At 53.0% G+C, this 21,397-nt stretch overlaps 1 protein-coding gene across 1 annotated transcript; it reads right to left on the bottom strand.

The window, feature by feature from the left end:
• Positions 1 to 213: 213 nt before the first annotated feature.
• Positions 214 to 21,397, bottom strand: TMPRSS9 (transmembrane serine protease 9). Its single transcript, XM_075736181.1, has 20 exons — positions 21,332 to 21,397; positions 14,763 to 14,914; positions 13,765 to 13,892; positions 13,242 to 13,309; positions 12,636 to 12,811; positions 11,424 to 11,465; positions 10,971 to 11,084; positions 10,220 to 10,391; positions 9,684 to 9,958; positions 9,380 to 9,516; positions 7,876 to 8,194; positions 6,858 to 7,029; positions 5,124 to 5,395; positions 4,257 to 4,393; positions 3,375 to 3,732; positions 3,168 to 3,284; positions 2,367 to 2,538; positions 1,775 to 2,040; positions 1,127 to 1,263; positions 214 to 639 (listed from the first exon to the last, which is right to left on the bottom strand). Exons 2-20 carry the CDS (start codon positions 14,884 to 14,886, stop codon positions 478 to 480), a joined length of 3,348 nt encoding a protein of 1,115 aa, XP_075592296.1. The 5' UTR covers positions 14,887 to 14,914; positions 21,332 to 21,397; the 3' UTR covers positions 214 to 477.

Raw genomic sequence — 21,397 nt, 5'->3', positions numbered from 1 at the left:
CATCACTGAGCTTACCAGTACCAAGCACTCGGTGCAAATAGTAGCGTACATACCCTTTCCAAAAGCCGCTGCACACTGTAACAGCTCCATCAAGGCAGGGAGGTCTGAGGCTTCTGCAAGGACATACCTCTGGGCTGGAGCAAAGTCCACTTGTCTCTGGCAGATGTTTCTGGCACCCCCTCCAACTAGAAAGGCCACTTTTTATTGCGTAGGATGTTTGGCCAGGTCTTAAGATGGGACAGGCCTCATTTATTTATAGACAATGTCTAGAATTGTACCTTGCTATACAAAGCAGTTATCAAATGCCCTGGTGTCACAACTGCAGTGGGTCACACGACACTGGCATTTGCTTAATTTGCAGGCCATCTTCACCCCTTCCCGACATCAAAATAAAATGTACAATAGCTGAGGGGTTAGTGCATCCTCTGGCAATTACTCCTCTCGTTCGTCGCCTTCCCTGAGTGGCGAAATGCAGCTTCAGAGCTTGAGGTTCTGCGCAATCCAGCCCTGGACAGCTGTGACTTTGGTGTAGACACCAGGGAAGTGTGGTCTGGCACAGCCGTAGCCCCAGCTTGTGATTCCGGCTAGAAACCACTTCCCCGAGGGTTCTTTACATGCCAGGGGCCCACCTGCATCGCCCTGCAGAGAGAGGAAAGGGATCCTGTATTAAGCCAAAAAGGCAGCCCAGCTCCCCCAGCTGTGAGATGTTCTTTCTCTCTGGGACAGAGGAGCATTTGCTGTCCTGCTCCCCACCTCCCCAGACGCCTGCTTCCAAGCTAGAGGACTGCTTGGTGATGTACTTGCACGCACAATCTGAGGTTGGGGTTCTGGAACATGGAAAAGCCTGTTCGGAGGCACAAGAGGGTCATGTAACGGGCTCCATGGTATCCCTGGGGTCTCCTGCTTGTTTCCCTCCATGTTTCCCTGACCTCTCGCAGGTTGGTGGGGCAAGCAGAATGAGGCGTATGCAGGATGAACTTGGACAGCAGCAACAGCCAGTGGAGGTGGATGGACAGACAGCTGAGCTAGGGGAGGCACGGCAAGGGCCTCCTGAGAGAGTATAGCCAGGGGACTTCGCACAAGATTGCTCTGTCCCGGCCGCAGCATTTGCTGCTCTTGCACTCACTGAGCAGCTGTCGACGGTGCCCTGCGGGAAACCGGCACACACCATCCTGCTGCTGATCTGGACAGGGTAGAACGTTTTGCAGGCCTGGTCTCCAATCATGTTCACTGCTGCTTTTTGCAGATGCTTTGACATGAGACCTGAGGAGACAAGTATCGCTGTTAGCTTGGTGCAGAGCACGGGAGAAGCAGAAGCATGTGTAGGAGCGGGGTCTCTGCAGCCTTGCTTCCCAGAGACCTGCACTGGGAAAGAGAATCGGGTTCCTCCCCAGCAGAGCAAGCACAGGCAGGTCCCTTTGGTGTGCGGTTTGTCAGGCAGCTCGGCTGACCAGATAGAAATGGTATCAGCGTGGTCCTTGTACTGCAGGAGCACAGCTGGAGCAGCTGCTACAGGGATGGGGAGCACCGGGGCTGGCACGTAGAAAGCTTGGGAAGGCTGCAAGAGGGCAGGGGCGTAACCAAATGGAGGAGTACAGTGCATGGCCGTTGGGCAGGAGATTGTGGTGACACCAGCCTTGCCTGGGTTGGTATCCCCTGCAGGGTCTGGCCTGGCATGGGGCCGTGGAGTGGGAGTTGCAGATGTTTGGACTTGCAGGGTAGGTGGCACTTAGCTTCACCACCGTGGATGTGAGGGAGCCCGCTCAGCCAGTACCTCCTTCCTTCGTGGAGCCCCAGCCTGTGATGAAGCATCTGGCTCCTTCATGGAAGATGTGTGAATTGTCCGGGAGACATATAGGTTTGATGGTGTTGCTGAACTTGACGGGCGTGTTCAGCTCTAGCAGTGCCACATCATAGTCCAGGCTGTAGACGTTGTAAAAAGGATGCTTGTAGATACGGAATATTTTCTCCATTTTGCCATCGATGCCACTCAGGAAGGGTGTTCCTAGAAAGGCCACCCACATTTTGGGATCACTGTAACTGCAGAAAGACAGCAAACGCAGGGGTTAGGAGCATGACTCCAAAGGAGGGCCGTTCCTCTGGTCATGGGGCTGGGATGCACCATGGCCACACCGTGTGAGGCCAGGACCCCTGTCTGCATCACACTGTGGACATACCCCGGCTTTGCTCCACTCATTCCTCTTCACGCTTACCTGTAGGGACACATCTGCAATAGGGAGTGTGCGCTTCCAGTGGGGCACAGCATCCCAGCCACGGTGCTGGACTGCGAGGAGGGGCAGGAGCGGGTGGGCTGGGGGGAGTGAGGCCAAGAGCCAGCTGGCTTCACTAGCCCATCTCAGACTTACATATCAAAGCAGTGAGCTGCGGAGAGCAGCCACCGGTCGGCAATGAGGACAGCCCCGCACTTGTGCTCCTTGCGCCGAAGCCAGAGACTGACTTGCCAGGGCCATTCTCCTCGAGCCGCAGTGCTGCCGCCCACGATCTTGCTGAAGGCCAGAGCAGTTGTTACACCACAGTCTGGGACAGAAGAAGAGGCACCGTGGTTTTAAGCAGCCATAAGTGAAAGGGATACCTGCCCTCCTTCCATAGCGCGTGCCATGGGGCAGTAGGATGTGACGAATTTCGTTCACCCGTCTGAGGCAAGGCTTGGCAGACACGGTGTGGGTCAGGAACTTTTACTTGCTACCACAGATCACACCTTCCAGGGATGCAGTACGTGAGGAGGGAATGTTTGGATGGACTGGCTGAGCTGTCGCACAGCAAGGAACACGCAGTCCAAGGAACAGTCCCAGGGATGACAATACATCTTCTGGGCTGCCACGTTGTGCAGAGCTGTCTTGCCAGCTTGTACTAGGAGACTGACTGGCCAGAAGGCCTGTGTGCTAGGAAATGGGTTCTCATGTTTATAGCACAGGAGAAGAGGGCACATTCCCTGGCAAAAAATTTGAACCCTCCTCATCCAGCTTTATCTTGTTATAGGCTCTGGCAGCCTAAGTAGGTCCTGGACCACCAGGAGCTGGCCAAGGCCCCCAGTCTACAACGTGGGGGTGAAGACAGCCCACGCGAAGTTAGTGGGTTGCACTGGGGAGTCTGCGTACCGTAGAATGAGCCTGGGTAGCCGTCGCAGGCCACAAAGCCGTACTCACCACAGTTGCGCTCATCGAAGCCGTTGCTGCAGTCAACAATGCCATCACATTCGGGATTTTCTTTTCCAATACAGACCTTGCTGGAACACTTGAAGGTGAGGCTGGTACAAGGCACCACTGGAAGGCAATAACCCATGGCCTGCTCAGTATCTGCTGTGCTGGGGCTGGAGATCTCCTACAATATGTCAAACCCGTCATCAATTTTACCTGGGGTTTGGGTGGACTTAGCAGCCTCAGTGGTTTTCAGAGCTGTGGAGGTTTCTTTCATGGTTGTGGTCATCATCCCGAGGGTGGTTCTGTTGATTGGACTCGCAGCTGTTGTGCTGGGCTGGCGGGTGAGGATGGGTGCAGTAGAAGTTCTAGTGATGGCTGAACTGGAAGGGATGCCTGTGCCAGGGCTGGGCAACTGTGAGATGGTATCCAGGATCCAGTCTTTGAGTTTGGTAATTCTGGAGTACACACCGGGTTTCGTAGGCTGGGCACAACCAATTCCCCAACTCACAATGCCGGCCAGGTAAAACACTCCTGGGGTCACCTCACAGGCCAAGGCTCCACCTGAATCCCCCTGAGAAAGAAGCAAGGCAGTGGCTGCTCAGCCCAATCTCCCCAAGATAGGTCTACATGGAGCTGCCCCTCAGCCACCCTGGGAGAACTTAGCTAGCCCCAAACTCTTCTTTCTCCAGGCCTGCGAGGCTGTCTGCTGCCATGCAGTGTGCGTGCAAGACGTGAGTGTGCGGAGGCTGAAACTAGCGTCAATGTCTCAACCTGGCTGCACAGATAGAAGTGGCATTTGTCATGAAAGTGAATAGCTTGTGACAGCACCTTTCCACAAGTGAAGGACAGCCACCACTAACTACCACTGTCTCGCTGCCACGGGAGAAGACCTGCTTCATCCAGTACTCCGATCTGCCTAGGCGGAGCAGTGGGATGTTGGTCTAGGTCATGCTCAACTCGATGGAGCTTAATTTACTTTTCTAAAGCTCCAAGGCACTGCGCTGGGGTTTTTGAGCTAAGGTACCTGTGGATTACAGCCTGGCCACAGCTTTCTGGAACAATCCACAGAGGAGTAGAGAAATCCCAGACTCTTACCTGGCATGAGTCTATCTTGCCCTCCAGGAAGCCTGCGCAGATCATTCGGTCAGTAAGGGAGAAGTTGTAGAGGAAGTTGCAGGTCTTCTGGTCTATGATGCCCACAGAGGCTTTCTGCAGGATCTCAGGCTTGGTGACTGCATGAAAACCACAGGATTAGTGAGGGCAGAGGAGGGAAGTGGGAACTAACGGCTTTTAGACTGACTCGGCGTGTATTTCAGGAAACCAGGCTCTAATCCCACACGGGAGTTAAGTCCTACATGAGCTACTCTCTCAGCAGCCTGGAAGCTCCTGGCTCACCCCAGGGTGCAGTTGGCTACCTGTGCAAAGGCTACTGTACACAGGCAGCAAGTTTCTGTTGCCTTGACAGCTTACGGGCTCCTGGTCAACCGTTAGAGGGACAGTAGGACTTCTTTGGTAGTGTATGTGCCACCCTCAGGCCTTCTCCCTACAATGGGATCTTTGCTTTTTTTTAAATGGCTTGGAACATCTTTCCAGCTGATGGTGGTTGCTGAGGCTGACCTTCTGTCCTGCCAGAGCTGCAGCAGGCCAGTGGGGCCATGTCCCAGCTCTTGCTTAACATGGGAGAGCTACTGCGGGGAGCCCAGCAGGTTTTTCCCGGTTCCCGCCAAGCTGCTCACTCATTTTCTTGTTTGCTAGTGGCTTCTAAATAACTGCGGTTTAAGGTAGTGCTCTGCGTGCCCTTATTCTCACTTATCCTTGTGTTTCTGTCAGTTCCCGACTGTCCCCGTTACTGTCCCCTGTCCTGCGTGCTCCCGGGACCGTCTGGGTCGCAGCGGCACAGGCTTTACTGCCGAGTCTGTCGTTGCTGTAGAGCAAATCAACTGGTAACGCATCATTGCTTACCGTTCCCTTCTTGGAGGTTACCCCACCCAGAAATGACGCATTTCTTGCCAACAGGAAACTTCTGCACAGCGAGTGGGAGACAGATGGGCTGGATGTATTTGTTGAAGACAAGAGGTTTTGCCAGCTCAAGTACGGCCACATCAAAGTCCAGAATGATAGGGTTGAAGAGAGGATGCTGGATCACTCTTGTGACGTTTACTCTCACTGCCTTCCCATCTGTTCCATTTAGTGACGTTGTTCCCACGTAGGCTTCGATCTCTTCTGGATTTGTCCTGCAAACACGTAATCCTAAACACGCATGCTCACACACGTACGCCTAGCATGAATTCTGACATTTAAATTGCAGACAGCTTTACATGACCAGTGTGTGAAACCCTACTTTTCCAAAGCAGAGCCCAGCTCGCAGAAGAGCAGCCCTGCTAAGTCAGGCCCGAGGAACTGTTTCCAGCAGTGGCACATGTTGGATGTCTCCTGAAGAGCAGGTAACCACGTAGTAATCCTCTCACCTCCAGAAGTAGGTGATTTCGGGAGTGTTCTGTCACACAGATGGTGTCTCTATATTCAGTACATCCTGATGGATTTTGGAGTTTTATTGGGATTTTTCTAGAGTTGTGTTTTACTCCTCTTTTTTTTTTAACCCCATGTGAATTTTAAACATTCAGTTTAATGACATTTATGGTGAACTGCCTCTTTTTGATTGTTGGTGGTTATTTGATACCTTAGAAAAACAGTAAGAAGGCATTCCCTAAAGTTTGTCTGTAGGCTTGGGAATTGTATAGTCCCTACCACACACTTCCTTCCCACCCAGGTGTCGCTCTTCCCAAGTCTGGTCGGATCTGTTTTGTCACGCTTGCTATGGATGCTGTTCCACACCCAGCTCATCCTTTTCACAATGTTATTCTAGCACTGCATAACAATCTTTGAGAAGTCAGTATGCTGTGGATTACCAGCATCATACTGGTAATCTCAGTTGTTTTTCCAGTAATTACTAGCATTCACTTGCTCTTTAATTGCCACTGCCCACAGAACTGCTGTTCTCATGGCAATATCCACAGTATTTCTGCCCTTTTTCTGAACGGTAAAAGCTGATGGAGACCCATCATCTTCTGCAGACAGCAGAGAGCATTGCTTTTTTGCTATGATGTGCCTCACTTCACACTTGCCTACCTTGCATTTCACTCGCTGCTTTATTGCCCCGCTATTTAATGCATAAGGTTGTCTAGAGACTCTTCGTAGTTAATCCCCTACCTTCAGGAATTTTTATTCTTGACAAACACTATTCTCTTGCTACTCATTTCTTTATCTAGGTTATTTATAAACCCAGGCTTGGGCTCTTGCTGTTTAACAGAACTATGCAGGATTGAGCTGACCATCTTCCTTTTAACACCTGACCACACGACTCTATTTCCTGTATTACAGTCAAATTTAAGGTTAAATTTCTTAAAGAAACTCTCTGTGGCACCCGTCCTTTTCCACCCGTTAGATGTGTTGTCCTTGCTCCCTGCCCAGGCTACCTTAACCTTTCCCTGCCTCATCCCAGCCTCCCCACAAAACCCCTTTTACTGTGACTCTCTAGCTAGAACAAAAATTAATGTCCAATGTGTGTTCTTGTTTTCCCCCCAGTGCCTCCAGTGCCACAGCTGTGCGTTTGCCTACATGACCGCGTAGAGCTGCCCAACTCTGCCGGCGGGCAGGCGAGCTGGAACAGCAGTGCTGGCAGGGATGGACTCTTACTCATTGAAGCAGTGAGCTGCCGATACCAGCCAGCGGTCCCCAATTATGGTGGCTCCACAGAAATGTCTCGAGTCTTCTTTCAGGCTGACTTGCCAGGGGATCTCTCCTCTGAAAGCATCTGTTCCTCCCACGATCTTGCTGGGTTTAGAGAACCCAGGTCGTTCTCCACACTCTGAACAAAAGCCAAAGCGTGACTTGTGAGTACTCCTAGCAGAAGACAAGCGAGGAGAGACTTTTGCTCTCCCTAACCAGTAAGTCTGAGCAGGGTCAGGTCAGGGCTGAAGTGTGAGTCATCTGCCCAAGCCCTGCCTGCTGATCATGGCAGTGCCCGATGGTGGCCATTCACAGCCGTACGTGGGCTCTCACCCTAACTGCTGTGCTGCATCTTGCTCTTGGCAAGTCCTTAATCCTGTGCCTTTCTGGAAGGGAGAGTAACCAGCAGCTCTGTGCCTCTTTTAGCCTTGCCATTCCAGATAAAAAGTTAATAATAAATTTGGGAAAATACCCTACATCTGTATCTGCCTGCAGAGCTGCTGGGAGGGCTCCTTGGAGCTGACAGGTCATCCTCTAGACATCTGCCCTCCTTCCCTTCAGGGAGAAGATGCATGGCTGCTGTGAAGTTGCCGGCATCAACTTTGAACTGCTGGGAGCTCCTTAGGTGGTAAACAAAAGTGAGTGGTCAGGTTAAACAGCGTCAGATGCTGCTGCGTCTTAGTACCCTGTCCTGGGGCTGCTGGAGCAGACCACTTGCACAGCAGACAAAATTATCTATTCAGTTGCATAAGGAGCCCATGAAACTCATCTGCGCAGATACTGAGTGACTTTGCCGGGGTGCTCTGGGCTGAGCCAGGGCAGCCAGATAGTGTCACTTGTGCCTTGGCCCTTAGCACTTGGGCAAGGGTTGTGTGGGTCGCCCTACTGAGGGTCATTTCAGCTCAGCAGAAGAATGAACCTGACATTTGGACCTGTACCAGCCCCTCATCCTCCCAAGGTGCACTCACCCTGTGGGTGCTCATACCTTGTCGTCTCGATGCGGTCACTGGCTTGCTGGCGGCAGGGTCTGCTGAAGTGGTGGGGATTGCTCCAGTGGTGGTGGTGGTGAGCTCTTCAGAGCCGACCAAGTTGCTGTTAGTACTGGAGTGTATTAAAGGGACAGTATGGGCTATGGGAGTGGGGAACGCAGAAATAGCATCCAAGATCCAGTCTCTGAGTTTGGTAACACGTGTGTAAACCCCGGGCCGCCTGGCTTCAGCGCATCCGATTCCCCAACTCACGATTCCCGCCAGGAAAAACTTGCCAGATGGTTCTTGGCAAACCAGGGGCCCACCGGAGTCACCCTGCAAGAGAAGCCAGATGGTGAGCTCTCCCTGGGGACCCTCTGAGCTTGCCCTGGCCACCCTCAGCATACCTCTGCCGGACCTCTCTCTGTCCCTGTGTATTCCAGCTCACCTCTGCTTATTTGCTCCAGCCTAGCGATGAGTGAAGCATCTCCAGTGATGGCCCTTGGGTGCTCCTGTGTGTGGGCACACTGTCCTCCTATTGAGCAGTAGCCTTGTGCCCTTGATATGCCAGAAGAGCATAAGGACATCCTCCATAAAATCTAGGGTACCCATTTCTACTGGTTTTATCATTTGTTAAACTGCTGCTTTTAAAGGTTAAGCCCGGCAGCCCCTAAACAGCCAGATGATGGGTGTTCAGTGCATGATACGCAACCCAGGGAGACCATGCTAATCTTGGCAGGATGTTTCCTTGATTTGGCCGATAGTTCCCTGGTCAATTCTTTGGTACTGTGGGGCCATACAAGTGTCACTGATGTGGAATGTGGTGTCTGTGAAGCTGGCAGCACCTTCTGGGGCTTGGATTGCTCTAGGTGAGCAACCAGCCGGGTCACCTTCATCATCCAACCTCGAATCTTCCATTTTTGGCCTCTTCTCTGGTGTTTGTGCTACATTTGGTGCAGAAATATGAAGCGCTACCACCAGAGAAGTGCAGTTTTGCTCATCTAGTGGCTGCAGGTCCCCAGGGACAGCCATGGAAATCAGTCCTCCTCTCCCCACAGTCCTCCTCTCCCCACACGCTGTGAAAGGCAGGATTTTCTCCAGCTGACCACTTGCAGTTGCAGGCTGGATAAAGGCTAACTAGGGAAAACACCGAGTTGTTCACCAAAAACTGTTGTGTACGTTTTAGTTTCCGCTGCTGCTTTTTGCCACCCGGATTTTGATCTGAGGGCCTGCCAGGTACATAGGTAGCGCCAGCCCTGATTACAGCTCAGGAAGTGGAGAAAAGTAATTAAATAGCCAAAAGAGCCCCTTCAGCAGCAGTGCCCTGCTCTAAGCAGTAAAGAACATATCCTCATTTTTGTCTTCTGCAGTCTCTGATCTGTGCTTGCGTCCAAAGCAAGGCTTCAAACCCTGGGGGGGGACGGGACTGTCACCATGGTGTCAGATCCTGCTGCTTGATGCATACTGGGAGGGAAGAGACTCACGTGGGGAAGTGTGCCAGCATTCCTGGGCAAAGCTTACCTGGCAGGAGTCGATCTTCCCCTCCAGGTAGCCAGCACACAGCATCCTGTCTGTGAGGGCGTGGCTGTAGAGGCTGGAGCACAACGTCTGGTCCAGCAGCTCCACTGTCGCCTTCTGCAGGAACTCGGGTTTCACCACTAAGCGAGAAAGATGCGACCGTGAGCTCACCGCAGGGAGTCTTGCACGGGTCCATCCGCCCTTCTAGCAGCCCACCCCAGCTGGCCAGAGCACAGCCTGAGTTCCCTTCCCCGGTGCCTCCTGCACCGCTCACACCCCACTATGCTCCCTGCCACACTTTGCTTACAGAAATCCTCCTTGAGGTAGCCCCAGCCGGAGATAAGGCACTTCTTGCTGGTGGGGAAGTGATGCCCGGCCTCTGGCAGGCACACGGGCTGGATGTACTTAGTGAAGGTCACAGGTCTCTTCAGCTCCAGCACAGCCACGTCGTAGTCAGCTGTGTCGGCATTGTAGGAGGGGTGCGGGATGATCCGTGCGATGCCCATTTTCACTGCGCTGCTGTCTGAGCCTCTGAGGGAGGTGGTCCCTGTGTAAGCTGCCCACATGGCTGGGTCCTGAAACCTGGAAGAGACACAGCCGGGACCACGTGAGCCTGCAGCTCCAGCAGTGCTCTGCAAACCAGGGCCACCCGCTGCGCGGGGTGCTGTCTCCCGCCCAGCCTGCCATCTGCTCCGGGACAGGAGCGCCCCGTGGCTTCATCTGGGTGGGGAAGGAAACCAGGAGTGATGGGGCAGTGTGGTACAGCGGGAGCTTGAGCCAGAAGATATGGCAGTCTTTGGAAACGAGGGGCGAGGAGGTCAAGCTAGCATGGCCAGGGCTTACTCAGTAAAGCAGTGAGCAGCAGACACCAGCCACTTCTCCGTGAGGATTGCAGCACCGCAGAAGTGCTCGTTATTCTCTCGCAGGCTGACTTGCCATGGGAACTCCCCTCTGGATGCCTCTGAACCTCCGACTATCCTGCTGGCAGTCTTCATGGCGGGGCGGCTCCCGCAGTCTGAAAGGGAGGAGAGGGCCGGTGCATCACGACCCCGCTGGCTGCGCCCCAGCAAAGCGCTCTCAGGGGCGAGTGGGAAAAGCCGCTTCAGCTTCGTGCGTGCTCCCTGCGCGTGCTCGAGCAGCAGGACGTTGCCAGGGACATCACGGGGCAGACTTCAACCTGCAGGCTTGGAAAAGAGCACCGCAAAGCACTGGCCCATCAGAGCACACTCCCTGAAACTCTGCTAAAGCAAGAAATTCTGGGCAGACTTATCTTGGGGTAGTTTCACAAGCTCAGCCACCGCCTCGTGATCTGCTCCCAGCAGCTTGTGGGCATGTGGCACTTGCCCAGCGTGCCAGCCCACCAGGAAGGAGGGTCTTGTCATGACCCTTTGTGGTTGGTGGTGGGACCAAGGTGTTTCTAGGGTACAATTCCCCTCATCCCGATGCAGACATCTGCTATTGGCCTGACAAGTTGTGCCATGTCCTTGGCTCTCTTCAGTGCCCAGAAGACCAGTGGTGTTACAACTGTCAAGGTTTGCAGCAGTGGGTTGTGGCCCGTCCCCCATGTCCAGGAGACCTGCTGCAAGAGACTCACCGCAGCCCCTTTCATCAGAGGCGTCAGCGCAGTCTTTTTGGCCGTCGCATTCAGGGTTTTCTTTCCACACGCACTGGGTGTTGAGGCAAGTGAACGTGTCTCCAGGGCAGCTCCCTGGGGACAGCAAGGCTTGAGTCACTTGGGTCTTCCGCAGCCCTCCCAACACCCGTCCCCCGGCTTCCCCAGGGGCAACCGCCATGGTGTCCTTGTCACTCTGCTCCCTGGCAGTGCCAGAGTCCCTGCAGGCTGCAGCCGGGAGCGGAGCTGCGGCTCTGGTTGAGCTTGCAGGCAGAAAGGGGTGCAGGGCCCCGGACCACCAGGCTGTGAACAAGATGGGGCACAAAGGCCTCTCGTACCTGCAGCCAGGCCACCACCGGGAGGAGGCCACAGGTCAGGCTGGAGGGCACCCAAGGGAGCTGGGGCAGATGGCTCTTCCTGTGGCCTGGCTCTTACCTGATTTCAGTCCAGGTCTGTGGGCAGAAACCTCCTGGGGACCTGTGACAAAGGGGAAGGAATGGGGCTCAGTGAGGGCGTCCCAGCTGGGGCCGCAGGAGCTGTGTGTTCCCACGGACTGTGCTGCTCCCATGCCAGGGCTGGCAGAGGCTTTGCTTCATCTTTTTCTCCTGCCTGGCAATTGCTTTCCTTGCCCCACGACCAGCGGTGAGCTCCCGGACCAGTTCCCTTCCTGGGGGGGGGCCCTTCCTCAGTTTTCTCCACCATGGGCAGCGGAGCAGCGGCCATCTGCAGCCCTGCAGGCTTTGGGGATGAGCCCAGGTACAGGGAGACGTTCCCAAGAGCTGTGGCAGCGACCTGCCTGCCGGGAGCAGGAGCCAAGGCTGAAGCTATGCAGGGCTGTTGCCCAAAGCCAAGGGGTGTCTGTGTACCCTCCATTTGGGCTGCACAAGGCTCCCAAAGGTCCGGGGACACTGCTCAGCGTTGCAGGGAGTGCAGAGGGAACTGCAGAGGAACCCCCACCTTCATGTTTTCCAGGCACACGTTTGTTTTAAATCCGCTGGCCCTGGAGTCCTACGGTGGCATGCAACTCCCCAGTCACTGAAGGAAAGGCGAATTTCTAGACAGGTGGTTTTAGAGAATAATTCAAATATGAGAAATATCTACCTAAGCAGGAATTATTGCTACAACTCTGAGGACTGCCTAAGGGCTGCTGTACAGACAACCCAGCAATTAACCTCCTGAGGCTTGATCTCCTGTCCCTCAGGCTGGTTCCAGGTGCTGCAAGAAAAGCCAAAGAAGCTGCAATTTAACCTTTAGGTTCTGTTGCTGCTGCAGGCCCCCAAAGCTGCTCTTGCAGGGCAGAGAGCAGCGGGACAGCGTTAGTGCTGGTGGGGGACCTGAGGACTCCCCACGAATGTCTGCTGAGCAACTGCCACGATCTGGGGCTGTTTCTGCTGCTGTCTGGTAGCACCTGGGAGCCAGGCAGAGCATCTTCCGTTGGTTCGCTTGGGCGCCTGGCAGCACCTCCGTTTCCAACATCGCTGCTGGGCACGAGGCCTCGACTGGACATCCAGAGCTAAAGCCCTGTGGCAGTTTGGCTCTATATCTGAGCCACGGTTTGCGGTTTTGCTAGTGTCACCTTTGGGGCTGAGTGGCACCAGCACAGGGCACCGTGCTCTGGCTGCCCGGCAGCTGCGGGAGGAGCGTTACCTGTAAGAGAAGCTGAGGATATGGTGCCATAGGCAGCCAGGGAGAGACCCTGCTCGTGCAGGGCGGCCGCCAGCCCGTGCCTGAGAGCTTCCTCCTCCATGGTGGAGCTCAGGGGCTGGGAATCCTGGGCGGCAAAGCGGAGGCGGAAACGGACGATCACGCTCGAGTTCCCATTCCTGCCGGAAAACGGAGAAGTGATGGGTACAGTGGCTCTATGGTTAGTACAAGGGACAGGCTCCTGTGCTAGCTGCCTACAGGGAATTTGAGGGAAACAAAACTAATTCTTAATAATTTAAGGTGCAAGCTTCTCTGGAGATATGCTCGGGGTTGAAATGGTCATTTGCATTTTTTTTTTCTTTGGCCCCAAGTTCAGCTTTGGTTGAACAAAGCTGTTTTCCTCTGCCTTTCTGACTGCATTTCCAAATGAAAGAGTCCAGAAGATTGGTGGGATCCCAGAAGAAAATCCAGCCTTGACCAAAAAGCAGTTTCTCTTCATACTAGTTTTGAACAAGAACACAGGTATGAGCTCACCTTCTTGGTGGAGCTTGTCAGAATGCCCTGAAAATATGAGCTGCCCAGTCTGCGGGGAGAGCTGCCCACACTCACCTGTAGCCCAGGATAGTGCAACCAGTGCAGCTCCAGTCCAGTTGGGAGTCCTGGAAACTGGACAGAAACTGCAAAGCAAAGAACGATGGTCACACACTGACCGGGCAGCAGACCCCAGGGAAATGGGACTGGATGATGCCTGGGATTTTGCAGGGAGCTGGAGCTAGCTGAAGCATCTCTTGTCTCTGCAGGCAGCAGGAGCACCCATGTCCAGCTCACGTCTAACACTTTTCCCACCCTGGCACGAGGCAGCACAGCCCTTCTTTATGCCTTCCCGCCACCTCTCTTTTGCAAGGAACAGGCCTGAGCACACATTTCCCACTCTGCAAATGTCTCTTAGGGCCCTGCTGGGGCCTCTGGAAGTGCAGCTCAGCCCCAGAGTACCCTGCTGATGTTTAAGAAATCCCAGGTTTCCTCCTGCCCTTGGCATCCAGATCCTGCTGAATGAGAACAGTCAAGCTGGGCCCTGGGAACCGCCACAGTCTTTCCCAAGTCTTTTCCTGGCAAGCCCAGAGCAACTCACCAGCCTCTCAAGCGCGGGCGTCAGCACCCTGTAGTAGTCCGAGTTCTCCGTCTGTAAGCTGCTGTTGAAGGTGATGCCTTGCAGCTCCACTGTGTGCTCAAAGCTGGTCTCTCCCGCGGGATGACAGGCTGCCAGAGAGGGAAGGCGTCTGTCAGAGGCACAAAGGACACATGGAGGTTTGGGGCCATGGCTGGACCCAGCTTTCCTCGCTGTCTGCTTTGGACCATGGGTATCATGTCCTTTAGACACCCCCACCCACCCTGGTTTGAGCAGCTTGACTGTCCCTGGCCACCCCGGCTGCCTTGGGGATGCCCCGTGGCCGTGCCGGGCTACCTTGCACACAGGCAGTAGGAGAATTTGCACTGAACTAATCTGAACTTGAAAATGGTGGATTTTTGTCAGCCCTGAGACAAAAGGTCATGAGCAGATGGGTACAACCTGGTAGTGCAATCCCAGATTGGCCCCATCCTTTCAGGAACAGACATGGGAAAGGTGTGCTGGGTGGTGCTGTACACCAGTGGAGCTGTGCTGGTGGGATCTGTCCGTCATGTCAGGCTGGGGTCCACACCAGGGCGCTGGCCTGAGGTGGCATCTGGCCGTGGGGCACCCGAGGCAGCAGGAGGGAGGAGGGAGAGGCAAGGAGATGGTGGTCATGCTCTGGAGTGGGACAGTAAAACAGGCAATGGGCAGTGACAGGAGATGGCTGGGGCGGTGAGGGACAGTGACAGGAATTTGGGGAGCCACAGGCAGAGATTAGAGGAGAGGAACAGAGCATGCATGTCGTGTGACACCGGAGATAAAGTAAAGTCCAATATTCAGAATGTGAGTTGACTGCAGCCCTTGAAGCTTGTATGCATATGTGGGGAGAGCTGACCACATTTTCGTCCTCAGCAGAAGGCTTTTGAGGATTTTTGCTATGAGGACTGTGAGATGTGCAGATCATTTCTTTTTTTGGCGCAGATAAACTGAAAAAAAAACGTACCCAGCTGCACACTCACCCAGCAGGATCCCCAGGTAGAGGGCTGCCACGCTGCCCACTATGGTAGCAGCGATGGTTACCTTCCAGCAGCTGGCCCTCAGTCCCCTTCTCTGGGTGCCTAGCACTGGTTTTATCTGGTCCATGCTTTCTGAGCAGCTGTACTGATGTCCTCTGTGATTAAAAAGAAGAGGAGGAAAAGGACAAGACTGGGATGAAATGTGACACGCCAGCTATGGTTACCCCAGGAGCTCCAACCAGTGCGTTATCACAAAAAGTAAAAGGATGGATACGCACTGCATCCCTTGAATGTGCCACAGCTTGTAGGACCTGAGCACATCAGCCATGGTGCCCCCTCCCTGCCGTGCCCAGAGGGTGGTGGTAAATAGCTCCTTTTTGAATGGGCAACCTGTCACAAGTGCAGTCCCCCAGGGATCGATATTGGGCCCAACGCTGTATAATATCATCATAAGTGATTTGGATGGTGGGATCAAGTGCACCCTGATGAAGTTTGCGGGTGATACCAGAGTGGGGAAATGGACACTTCGGATGGGAGATCCGCCCTGCAGGAAGACCTAGATAGGGTGGAAGAGTGGGCTAACAAGAATCTTATGAAGTTCAACAAGGACAAGTGTGAGGTCTTGCACCTGGGAAAACATAATCCAGGAGTGCAGCACAGACTGGGATCCACCTGGCTGGAGAGCAGCTCTGTGGAGAGGGACCTGGGGGGTCCTGGTGGACAGCAAGCTCGATACATGTGCTGCAGAAGCAAAGCAAGCCAACAGGATGCTGGGTTGCATCAACAAGGACATCGCCAGCAGAGATCAAGAAGTCATTATTCCACTCAGCGCTTGTGAGGCCACACCTGGAATATGGTGTTCAGTTTTGGTCCCCACTGTACAAAAAAGATGTGGACAGGCTGGAGGGGGCCCAGAGAAAGGCCACCAGGATGATCCAAGGACTGGGAAGCCTGCTGTATGAGGAAAGGCTGAGAGAACTGGGTTTGTTCAGCCTTGAGAAAAGAAGGCTTAGGGGAGACCTCATCTCCATGTTCCAGTACTTAAAGGGTGGCTACAAAGAAGATGGAGAGTCCCTTTTTACAAGGAGTCACATGGAAAAGATGAGGGGTAACGGGTACGAGTTACTCTTGGGGAGATTCTGATTGGACTCAAGAGGAAAATTTTTCACAATGAGAACAATCGGCCATTGGAAGTGGTGGATTCCCCAACACTGGATTCAGCTGGATGGGGCGCTGGGCCATCTTGCCTAGACGGTGCTTTTGTCTAGATGGAGCTTTTGCCAAGAGAGGTTGGACCAGATGATCCTTGAGGTCCCTTCCAACCTGGCATTCTATGATTCTAGCGTAAAACCCACTCAGCTTTTCCTTCCTCAGTCCCAAAATCTGTCCTGCTGAGGGACATTTTGTCTGGTCACTTCTGCACTGGCCACTTCCTACCAGTTGAGAAGATGCTGTGAGTGGTTGGGCTGCAGCAGCAGCGCTTTACTGACGCTATAAATCAGGCTGTGACTTCAGCAGACAGCGAAGCTGCGGAGGAACAGCCTTTTCTGATGCAAATGCATCTAGCAATGAAAGAGAAAGAGGGAAGAAAGAGACCCAGGACACGGGGAGCAGCAGCACTGTTTCAGAAGAGCTTTTCAGTGTTTTCCAAGATCAGCAGCTCTTTAAACTGAAGCTTCTAGATAAGAGATTTTAAAAGGTCACTTCTTTGTGAGGCAGCAGACAGAGAGAAAGGGGAGAGGAAGGGAGAGTCTGTCCAAGATGCTTCTTTTTTCCTAACAGACCTCCAAATATTCTTTTTCAGCTGAAACTGAGCCTGGCCAAGATCGGCACGTTGGGCCCCTGTGTTTCGCTAACAATATCTCCATTTGACAATTCGGCTCTGGCTGAGAGGAGACAGGTAGGAAACATTTTTTCCAGTGGTCCTTGTGACCTAAATACATACAGATGAGCGATCCTTCCTTTGCTCTTTCAATAGGTTTTGGAGTCTGGCAGTATGCTGAGCGTGGAAGCTCAAGAATCTAGTCCGGATATGCTGACCGGTGCAACAGGGGTCTTGCTACCAATGGACTTGAAAGGTAGGACAACCACATCTGAGAACAAAAATTAACATCACAGACAAAACTGGCTATGGCTGGCTGTTATTTTGACAAGTTAGATTGAACTAATCTTGGCTGCATATAAAAAGTCGTGCGACAATAAAAGGAACTTGGGACCCTTGAAAGAAGTTCATGTTATTGATTGCACTGGCATTTTAACTGGAAAAAAATAGGATATTTAGAGACAGAGAAGCCTTCTACTTCCCAAAACAATCAAAACTTATCTTCTTTGCTCTCCCTTTTAGCATAAGGAAAGTATATTTCCTGTTGGTGTGAGTGGTGCAAGTTAAAAAATAATTAAAGACATGTAAATGGAAAGCCCATCTTGCAAGAGCAAAACAGAGTTGTTGGGGTTTTTTTAGTGAAAGAAAATAAGGACCAGCTATAAATACAAAGTGGAGATGAGTAGCAAGGAGCTATATACATTGAAAAACATCATTGCATAAAATCAGATGAGTGAAAAGTAAATTTTTGTTGCTGGGAGCAGAAATGGTGGGGGTCTCCGTTCCAGCCTGGTGAGCCCCATGGCGAGCACACAACTGTTCAGCACAAATCGTGGTGGTTCCTGTTTTCAGGTAGAAATTGGCTTCTTGCAAAACGCAGCAGCTCCTGAGGCTGAAGTGTGATGGTGACCTCCCAGCACTGCGCTGATGGCGACCCAGCAAAAGGGCTTGTGTTTGGAACACTTCCAGGGAGGGGGCATCTACAACAAATTTTTCTTCATTTACCCCCACGTTCCCTGGCCTCTTGTGTTCCACTACTGGGTATTATTTCTCTTCCTTTCCCTCTGCTGTGTCCCTCCCTTCATGTTTGTACCTCCTGAAGCCTTTCCTTCCACCTCCCCAGCCCTCTCCAGCTCTTTGTGCTGGGTGTCTCTCCCTTCAGAACAGGAATGCTCACAGCCCTAGCTCACACAGCTTTGCTCCATGCTCCCTCCTGCTCTTCTCCAGCTTCTCCTCCTGTTCCAGGTCTAGCAGCCCCGGGCAGCAGCCCTCCGCCACGAGGACACCAGCCTCTGATCTGTTGACCAGAGAAAAGAAACAGGAGAAGAAACACAGGAAAGAAACAGTGGTACCCGTGTCCTCAAAAGTCAACTTCATTTACAGATAACGAATGCGAGAGAACCTTAATGTCCCCAGACGGCAGAGTCTTTGTGCTGCACTTCTGTATTCTAGCATGTTTGGATGGTTTTCTCCAACCCTGGGATTATAAGGGACAACCGATATGCTGCAACCACTTGAGTAATCAAGTGTTAATAAAGCATTTGCTTTAAGCCACGTTAAGTTGGGGATAAGTCGCAGGGGAGTCTGGGCTCTCGGCACAGTAATGCTGTGTCTGCTGAGCCTTCAGACACAAGGGTTGTAAAACTGTCTCGTGGTCTAAGGTCATGCCTGTAAGTCCTCACCCAGACAGAGCCTTGTGAAATGATGGCACTGGTATGAAAAATATTTGCCTTGCTTGAGGCAGACAACAAGATTAGCAGCAAATCCACCTATAACCGCAGGAAGTAATGAGCATTTGGTCAAAGGTGAGCGAAGGACTAATGATTTTATCACTGAGATAAGAGTTGTGGCACTTCAGAGGAGGAATACAGCAGAAGCACCTGTCTCCAGAAGGAGAAAGCCCAAAACGAAAAAGCAGACTCCAACGCGCCTCGCTTGGTGGGTTCGCCATTCAAAATCACAGGTGCCAGAACAACAAACCACATCTGTGCCACCAAACCACAAGCTTGAGCAGAAGAGAGAAGATGGTCGCTTGCGGTAAGCGAAAGCAGAAGCATGACCAGAGGAGATGAAGAGGTGTCGCTGTGCAAAGAGGTCTGCTGGCAGAGCCTGGTGCCACCAATGGTGAAACTCAAACCTTTCAGCTAAAATGGGGTCAAGCCTTGTGCTTTTTTCCTTACAGTTGGGAATGTAATTGTACGCAAACGGGGCTCAGCGACTTGTGGCAGCAGCTACTGATAGAAAGTAGAATATTTTCCTAAGGGAGTGGATTTATAACCCGAGGTATCTGCTCACCCGCAGCGTTCCTCTTGGAGGTGCGTCTGGGTCAGCTGTAGTCCTGCTCTCAGCAAGCCCGATGTCACGGTGTGGGCCTTGTTTATTGTCCCTCTTGGACTTCAAATGTCTCTCAATTTACCAGTAAGAAGATCCTCTCCCTGCCTGCCAGCTCTGCAGGCTCAGCTGGGACGTGACCGACAGGCTGAGCTCCCCGGTGCTCCCGTTATCACCGGTAACAAAGGCTCTAACATCATTTCCACCCTGGAGCCGCTCAGCCCCGAGCTCTCCCTTTGGTAACAGACTACTGGGCAGATTTGTACCTGCAATTACTTTTTAAACTTTTAGCCGTGGATTACACAGTAAAATAAAGGCTGCCTTCCTCCCCCCCGACTGTGCTGGCTTGACAACTCGGTACAGATAGTAAATACTGAATACACACGGGGAGTATCCAGTAAGCAAGGAAGTGCCATTTTTGTCCAGGTACTTTCACAATAGGAGCACTATATAATTTGATACTTTTCGGCTCATGAATGGCCAAGAAAAACCTCACATGCTTAACACATGGCATTTCCTTTAGTGACAACCACCCTCCTCCCTTGGACACCGCGTCTGGCCCAGCGCAAAGGCGGCAGGAGAAACCCTGGTCCTGCTGAGGCTGCTGGACATACTGGGACCAGAGGGTCTTAGAGAAACCGGGGCTAAAGCAGGTGTCTTCATTTGGCAGATAATCACATTTTAGTCTTTCTTACCAACGTACATACATTGGAAGCAATGTATAAATTGCATTGTTTTGTACCTAGCTTCAGCCCTTATTACAGTTCGACAGGTAGACACTCTCACTCATGGGCACAACCCCCCCAGGCTGCCCTGACACCCCTCGTCGGCAACGCACGCTCCCCCAAAGGAAGCATTCGCACAGAGAAACCAGCCGGTGGGGAAAGGCGTCAGACAAGCAGAGACCTCACAGCATCGGGTTTTCATCATTGACTTCGGAGCCTACGGAATGAAACTCCGCACGTATCGATACGGGATAGCGTCAGCTGCTGGACTCGAGTGCTGCGGCTGCGTGACTGTGTAGAGCTTCAGTAAGCCCCTCCAGCCGGAGGCCGCAGGACACACAGACTGCTCAAATCCTGCACTGGGCAGTGCTGCCTCGCTTGGCACCTCCACCCCCAGGGACCTCCCGTGGGCAGGATTACGGGGGATGTGCCCGAACTCTCTGCGGGGCAGCCTCATGTCTGGAAGACAAGTGCGTGCAAAGCGGCACGGCAGCGCTCTCAAGCCCTTTCCTTCAACCATGGGAACAAAGCACCATCCGGCTGCAGAAACATTTACTTTAGCTCAAACGATGGTGCTATTCCAAGTCCGTGGAGGTCGCTACAAGATTTGTCCCATGCCCAGGTCAAAACTGCTCACAGTGTCACTAGCTTATTTCATACAGCGACGATGCTGCTTGTTTTAGCATTTAGGTCTGCTTTACTGCTAAAGCTGTGCTTATTTCCCATGAAGTACCCTGAAGGTTCTAGAATATTTCATAATTTGTCATAGTTTTTAAATAATGTAATATAGACCGTTCTCTGCATTTGTTTTCCAGAGTGTTACAAGAGAAACCGAAGACGTTCCTTAACCAGTACTTTCAGAGAAGAGGGTCTGGGGATCGCTTTTCACCAAGGCTCGTCCCTTAGCTCACACGTTTGGTACGCCTGGGGGACACGCTGGTTAACAGGCAAAAGCTGAAATCTCCTATAAAAATATAACCTGCAGGGCACAACTGGCGGCAGCGCCAACCTTCCAGAGACATTGAAAGGGGAGCCCAGTTCTGTGGCCGGTGTTGGTCCCTTCGGTCTGACGAGCAGAACAAATCACCTCCAGCGTCACCGACTCGTTTGTGCAAAGCGCTCCCAACCTTCCCCGAATCATTTTAGTGTCACGCGGAATCGAAAATCACTAAAAAGCACTCCAGGATCCCGTAAGGAAAATTATTTAGCCATAAGTGACTGAAAAGGAAGCACCGACGTTATTTGCTTCTATTACTTGAAAGACAAGGTTAGATGTTCCCCCCATCAGACAGTTAATTCAGAGACGAGCAGTTTCCTTCGAGCCAGCAAAGCAAGAGGCATTTCCCCAAGCATGGGGGGGGACCCAGCGGGGAGGAGCAGGCTCACAGCCCCGCTTCGGGAATCCCCAGGCAGCGAACCCTGCCCAACCCGCCGGGAAACTGAGGCCCAGGGCCCGGCCCAGCCCCGCCAGGCCCCCGGCCCGGGAGGGGAGGGCAGGGGAGGCTCTGCCCGCGCTGCCCGCCCTCTAAATCCGCCGTGGATGCTGCCTGCGGGACCGCGGGGGGCAAGGAGCACCCACGGGTGGGTGCAGCGATCGGAGAAGGTGCGAGTTTGTCTCTTCCCACCCGAGCCGAGGGAGCCCGACGCACCTTGACGGAAATGAAAAGGACTGTTAAGAAGGAGCAAGAGCTCACCCGCTTCGCTTCTCCCGTTGCCGCCGCGGTGGTTGTCCCCAGGCCCCTCCTCCCTCCCCCGAGCGG

This window comes from Balearica regulorum, chromosome 26, assembly GCF_011004875.1.
Source record: "Balearica regulorum gibbericeps isolate bBalReg1 chromosome 26, bBalReg1.pri, whole genome shotgun sequence".
NCBI lineage: Eukaryota > Metazoa > Chordata > Aves > Gruiformes > Gruidae > Balearica > Balearica regulorum.
Note: the sequence above shows the minus strand (reverse complement) of the source record. Positions and strands in the feature narration are given on the sequence as shown.

Coding starts and splice junctions, on each gene's coding strand:
- TMPRSS9 (XM_075736181.1), bottom strand. CDS start 14,886: ATGGACCAGATAAAACCAGTGCTAGGCACCCAGAGAAGGGGACTGAGG. Junction 13,893..14,762: donor CTACCTGGGGATCCTGCTGG/GTGAGTGTGCAG, acceptor CCTCTCTGGCAG/CCTGTCATCCCGCGGGAGAG. Junction 9,517..9,683: donor CTACCTCAAGGAGGATTTCT/GTAAGCAAAGTG, acceptor TTTCTCGCTTAG/TGGTGAAACCCGAGTTCCTG.